This window comes from Lipotes vexillifer, unplaced genomic scaffold (assembly GCF_000442215.2).
Source record: "Lipotes vexillifer unplaced genomic scaffold, Lipotes_vexillifer_v1.1 scaffold528, whole genome shotgun sequence".
Classification (NCBI taxonomy): Eukaryota; Metazoa; Chordata; class Mammalia; order Artiodactyla; family Lipotidae; genus Lipotes; species Lipotes vexillifer.
The window spans coordinates 1,772,505-1,778,983 of record NW_006794582.1 but is presented as its reverse complement, the minus strand read 5'-3'; the positions used below and the strand labels follow the sequence as shown (position 1 = coordinate 1,778,983).

Below are 6,479 nucleotides of genomic sequence, written 5' to 3'. Positions count from 1 at the left end.
AAAAAAAAAAAAAAAAAAAAAAAAAAATCCAAAAAACCTCCACCTATTTGTTCTTATAAATAACAAGGTATATTGACGACAACAGTAATATTACAAGTGAAGTCACCAGAAATATTTATTGAGCACCTACTGTATATCCAGCACTGTGGGAGGGGCTTTGAAGGACACAGGGCAGTACAGGACATATCCTCTGCCCTTGAGAGGTTTACAGTCTAGGTGGAGACAGAGGAACCAGGACATATGGGAGCCAGGAGAAAATAGTCCAGGCCAGGATGTTACAGGAGCTGGAAGGTGTCTGGGGTCAGAGCCACCAAGTGGTTCAGTGCCAGGAAAGACAACAACTCACAGCTCCCGGGCCCATATCTACCCACTTAGTGTGCCATATCCATAGCCTCTACTCCCGCCATCATAAAACACCTAACTCCTTGTTCAGTTGCTATTCAAAGTGCAATGAAATGGGGGAGGGGTGGGGCAAATGGAAAACGTCCTTGGATGAGTTCCACGGGCTGGCGTCACAATCTCCCTCCTGCTTCTCACCCACATACCCCTCACATAGAGAGATCCCCATTCAAGGAGGCCTGTCTGACCATCCAGGACCACCACCCCAAGAGCTAAGAGGAGGGGGTGGTCACTGCTTGAGCTGCCTGAGGTAGAACTGGGGAACCCTACTTCTAGCATGCCCCTTCCCCTTCCAGTCCACTGAGTTGGGGGGACAGGCACCCCGGAGCTGCCACCCAGGGCTGAGAAGGTACAAAAGGGAAAGGACATGGAGGAAGGGAGAGGAGCAGAGAGCCCAGCTGGGAAAGAGGGGCCTCTGGGGCCCCTAGAAAAGTGCAGGGGAAGGCGAAGCCAAACACTGAGGCCGGCTCCCCCACGGGTGGAGGGGAGGTGGGGTGGTCTGCTACGGGACCCGACCTTCCCCACGCCTTCATGGGACCAAGGGGGTTATCAAGGGCCACGAGGGTATCAAATCCCCAGCCCTGTTCCAGGCTGTGCCCACTTCAAGGTCACCCTGCCCAACCTTAGAGGGGAGTGAGGGGACCTCAAAGTTTTGATGATGCCCCCCACTCTGTTGGGTCCCCTTCAAAGTGCTATCTGTTCACTTCTCAAATTACAAGGAATTCAGGTCTGAGAATTCGGGAAAGGGGCAGAATTTTGTAATACCCATCAGACGGTGAGGGTAGGGAGCCAGGTACCTCCAGAGAGTACCACCCAGCGGGTGAGGGTCATGCCAGCCTCACCGTACCTCAGGGAGAGAGGAAATGGACAGCAAAGGATGAGGAGGGCTTAAATAATAGTTCACATAATAAAAATACCTAGCACTCTAATAAGCCTATTTTTCTGCTACCTAATTTTTTTTTAAATAATTCTAATGCCAGAGGCTGGGGGTATGAGGAGAGTGGGGGTAAGCAGCGTATATACATGAGGAGTTTAAATTAAAACACAAATAATAATTAAGACACACAAACTGAAGGAATCAGGCAAAAGATGTAGAAGAGGCCTACAGTGGCCCCCTTGTTTCCAGGATGACCCAGCTTCCAGTGGCTGGGTTAGGGCTTCCTCTTGGAGCTGATCAGCCGGCGTTTAGAGTGATAGAAATCTGAGGAGAGAGAACAGAAGTCAGCCAGGCCAGGAGGAAGAGGGCCCAGTAGAACCACCCATCCAACGCAAACTGCAGAGGGGCCAGGGACCCCTCCCCAGGGCCAGAGGGACACACTGCCAAGTACAGGGAAGAACTCTGGCAACTTCTGGCCCATCTCCCAGAGGAGCATTTCCAGAGCATCCCACCACGCTTCACAGATGTGATTAATAATAGGACCTACGCCAATGGGCCGGCTGTAAGCCAAGCTGCCCTATACAGTAGCCACTAATCCTATGTGGTTATTTAAATTAACTAACATTAAACAAAATGAAAAATTCAATTCCTCAGTCACACTAGCCAGATGTCAAGTACTTGGCGGCCATATGTGGCCAGCGGCACTGGACATTTGCATCTTTACAGAGTTCTATCGGATAGCACTGCTCTGGGGATTGCATTAGATAATCCATGAAAAGTGTTCTGCACAATGCCTGGCCTGTATAAAGTTAGCTATTATTATTATTATTATTATTATCATTATCATTATTGTTAGTTCTGACCCAGCTGCAAATTAGCTGTGGGATTCTTGGCTGCATCTCTCTAAGCCTCAGTTTCCTCACCTATAAAGTGAGGATAACACTGGTATGGTGCTCTGAGGATTAAATGAAATGCTCTCTAAAAGACTTTGGTTGATGGGGAATTCCCTGGTGGTCCAGTAGTTAGGAGTCCATGCTTTCACTGCCAAGGGCCCAGGTCCAATCCTTGGTCAGTGAACTAAGATCCTGCAAGCCGTGCATGGTGAAGCCAAAAATAATAATAATAATAACAGTAATAATAATAAAATTTCAAAGTAAAAAATTAAAAAAAAAAAGACTTTGGTTGAAGGCCTGGCATACTTAGTGTTCAAATGTCAGTATCATTCATTCAGTTTTCCTCAAGCACCTGCTATGTGTCAGATACCATCCTAGGTGCTGAGGATTCAGCAGTGAACAACAGAGATACAGATTCCTTTCTTGTGGAGATAATATCGTAGTTGGGGAGACGGACAATATCAAGATAAGGAAGTAGCTGTTGATAGTTTAAAAAGTGCCAAAAAGAGAAAAATAGGCAGGGAAGGGCAGCTGGAGGTGTGTATGTGTGTTGGGGAAGGGGAGTTAAGTTTGAATAGGACAGCCAGGAAATTCTCATTAGCTTTCTCTCCACTGCAAATTCATTGCGGGACCTTAGGCAAATCATTCTACCTCTCTGAGCCTTGTTTCTTTGCCTACAGAAGGATGGCAAGAATGTCTTATGGTATAGGATTGCTATAAGGACTGAAAGAAATCTAGAAACTTAGCAAAGGGCTTGGCATATAATCAATGTTCCAAATAAATGTTAGCTGGTTGGTCTTGGCAGCAGGCTAGCTGTGTGACCTCAGGCAAGTCACTTCCCCTCTCTGGGCCTGTTTCCCCCTCTGAGGTATGAGGAAGCTGGGCCAGATAGTCCAGCCCTTGCACCATGAATTCTGAGAGTCTTGATCCCTTGCAGTATCCTTCTCTGCACTTGTCCTCACCTGTCATGCTGGTCTGTCGCCGTTTTCGTCCCTGGGAGGTGCCCGGCCCTCCCGGGGACCCCTCAAGCCGCTCAGGGGAGCGAGGCACGAGGGTGCAGGACAGTGACAGGTCCACGTGGTCCTCCTGAGATGTCCCCTGCAGCAGGGCAGATGAGGTGCTCGGCCACTTGCCCCCTCCCAGGTCGTCCCGGGTCCCCCGGGGCCCTGCAGGCAGGTAGATCTTGGGCAGGCCAAAGCCCCTCACGCGCTCCCAGGCGAAGTCACCCTCCAGTGGTGTCTCGGTGACAAAGTCGAAGTTCCATCGCTCTCGGGCCTCCTGCACGCAGCTGGCCATCAGGGCATCGCAGTCCCGGCGCAGCTGCTCACTGTCCACCGGGCCAAAGAGGCGGCGGCATGCCCTGCTGCTGCGTGGGATCTGATGGGCATCCCTGGATGGCTCTGACATGGTGCCTGCAGCTGGAACACAAGTAAGACCCTGGTCACCGGAGAAATCAGACCCTCCCTTACCCGGCCGTGCTTCACTCTGTAACCTCAGGCGAGGTCTTCTTACTAGAACATGAGGTGAGAGGATCACTCTGGTTCCTTCTGGCTGATTTTCCCCCACTTCCCTCCCACAGGCTCTCCCAACCCCCCAGCAACACACAAAGGGTTGGGGCAGAGCTCAGCCAGCCTGGCACCCCAAGGTCACTGGGGAAGTGGGCAGCTGAAGGGCAAGTTTATGTATGTCAACAAAGGCAGGTTTATTGCAATAGCAGGGATCAGGGTCCTGTTTACCACCAGGTATTATCAGGTAAAATCAATTTGTTTTCCCCCCTGAGGTGTCCCTCATGGGTGTGAATGCCCCAAGTCTGTGTGAATTGCCAGAGTCCAGCAGTTTCCTAACCCCAGACCTGGCCAGGAGGTCAATTCCCAAGTAAATGGACAGCTCCTCGAGCCTCCTGAACCCTCCATCTAGATGCTCATGTGGAGTAATCCTGCTCAGCTACTTAAAACTACCCTGGACTTTGGGGTAAAAAACACCTGGGTTCTAGGGCTTCCCTGGTGGCGCAGTGGTTGAGAATCTGCCTGCTAATGCAGGGGACACAGGTTCGAGCCCTGGTGTGGGAGGATCCCGCATGCCGCGGAGCAACTAAGCCTGTGAGCCACAACTACTGAGCCTGCGCGTCTGGAGCCTGTGCTCCGCAATGGGAGAGGCCGCGATAGTGAGAGGCCCGTGCAACACGATGAAGAGTGGCCCCCACTTGCCACAACTAGAGAAAGCCCTCGCACAGAAACGAAGACCCAACACAGCAAAGATAAATAAATTAATTAATAAACTCCTACCCCCAACATCTTCTAAATAAATAAATAAAAATAAAAACACCTGGGTTTTAGTCCTAGCTCTGCCACTTACTATCTCAACTTTAAAAAAGTCACTTAACGTCTTCAGGCCTCAATTTCCTCATCTGTAAAATGGGACTGCATGCAAGTCTAAAGCAGGGCTGTAGAAGCATGCTCAAGCAGTTGATCCGTGGGTCCCTCCAGGCAAGGCAGATGGGACAGAGTTGGGAGGCTGATCTTGGTGGTTAAAAGTGAGGGCTCTGGAACCAGGCCACCTGGGTTGGAATCCAGGCCCTGCTGGGTGAACCTGGACAAGTGGCTTAACTTCTCTGGGCTCTATTTTCCTCATCTATAAAATGGAGACAGCAATAGTGAATGTCTCAGAGGACAGATGTGAGGATTAACTGAGTTAATGTAGAAAATGTGCTTAGAGCAGTACCTAGTATATAGAAGCGCTTGGAAAATATTATTATTATTTCTCTCTGCCTTTAGTTCTGCCTGAGCTCCTCCCCATCACTCCACCTGGGCCACTGCCTCTTTCAGACAGCAGCTGACAGGTGTTGCGCGCTGAGGGCCTTTCCCAAGGATGTCATCATGCAGACAGCCTGGGGGGGAGGAGCAGCTAGGCAGGGCAGGGCAGGGAGATGACTTCTCCCAGGCTGAGCCACATCCTGCCAGGCACATGAGGTGACCTGAAGTCTAGACAACATGAAAGCCCCTGCCCCATTTTGCCTGCATCCAAAGAACCCATTTTTCAGGCAAAGAAAATTAAAGGCACCTGTCTACCTGGTTCCTCTCCTCCCACTTCAGGAGAGGGAAAACTAAAGATGAGTTTGCCCATGAGGGAGTGCTGGCACCTACCTGCCCTGCTCCGGCCTGACTCCAGGATGAGCTCCTGCACAACCTTGACAGGGACTGGGTTTTCTGGGGACAAGTCCTGCTTTGCAGGCTCTGAGGGTGAAAGTTCTGCCAAGTGACCTCCTGGGACAGGAAGCCCTGAACCCACACCACACCTACCCCTCCCCACTCCACCTCTCACAGTGAGTGGAGCCCACAACGCGATGTCTCAGCTGATAGGGGAGGGGAGGCACTAGGTGACCTCAGGTCAAGTTAAAAGGGCAGGAGTTATGAGACTTGCTCCAAAACCACACAGTTAAAAGGATCAAGGGCCACTGCCACATAGAGAGGGGTAACATAGTGCAGTGGGCAAAGCCCACAAATAACATTTGCTCACTCTCTTCAGGGCAAGGATTGAGATTTATTTTTATATTTTATGTGCCAAGGCCTGTTCTAAGAAGTTTACAAATATTAATTTTCTGAAAAAGTGGGTACATTAGCTCTTTTACTGAAGAGGTAACCAAGGCTCAGAGAAGTTAAGTAACTTTCCCAAGGTCACACAGCTCACACGTGGCACAACCAGGATTTGAACCCAGGCCCGAATGCCCTGGGTTCTGTGCTCTGGTGTTGAACCCTACTCCCTCTCTAATTTTGAGGTTTCTTAACCAGAGAGACCCATCAGAGCCACTTGAGCTTTTTCAAAATGTAGACTGACAGGCTCCTCCTTCCCCAGACCAATTAAATTCAAATGTTTGACAGCTCTCCAGATGGGCATGTTTGGGGTGCCAGCCAAGAGGGGACACACAGAATGTCCTGAATAGACACTATGGATCTCAGTGCTTCATTGGTACATGGAGAAGCCCACCTAGGGCTTTATCAGGGAGCTGGATATTCCCTAGCTTCTAGGAGCTGAAGATGGGACCAGAATCCAGGCAGGGACCCTCTCTACTTCTGCTACCCCTTCCCTTACGGCTCTCATAGGCTCCCCACAAAAATCTTCTCTCATGCCCATTATTATAACTCCCACCTCAGAGAAAACAAACAAAAACCCTTGTTTTACAAACAAGTAACTGAGAATAGCTTCCCTTGTTTTACCAACAAGTAACTGAAAATAGCTTCCTTTGTTGGCCTTCGTGCCTTAGACTTCAACCATATTTTCATACTCAAATAAATGGTAAGCTCTCAGTAAAC

General features: G+C 49.9%; 1 protein-coding gene across 2 annotated transcripts in view; it reads right to left on the bottom strand.

Moving 5' to 3' along the window:
- Positions 1–1,550: 1,550 nt before the first annotated feature.
- The window catches only part of CDKN1A (cyclin dependent kinase inhibitor 1A), a 7,907-nt gene continuing 2,978 nt past the window's right edge, over positions 1,551–6,479 (bottom strand). For both annotated transcript variants that reach the window (XM_007467274.1, XM_007467273.1), the window contains exons 2-3: positions 3,132–3,581; positions 1,551–1,600 (exon numbers count right to left, since the gene is read on the bottom strand). In XM_007467274.1, coding sequence (XP_007467336.1) covers positions 1,551–1,600; positions 3,132–3,576 — 495 coding nt within the window. In that variant the 5' untranslated portion in view covers positions 3,577–3,581. The remainder of the gene's footprint in view (positions 1,601–3,131; positions 3,582–6,479) is intronic.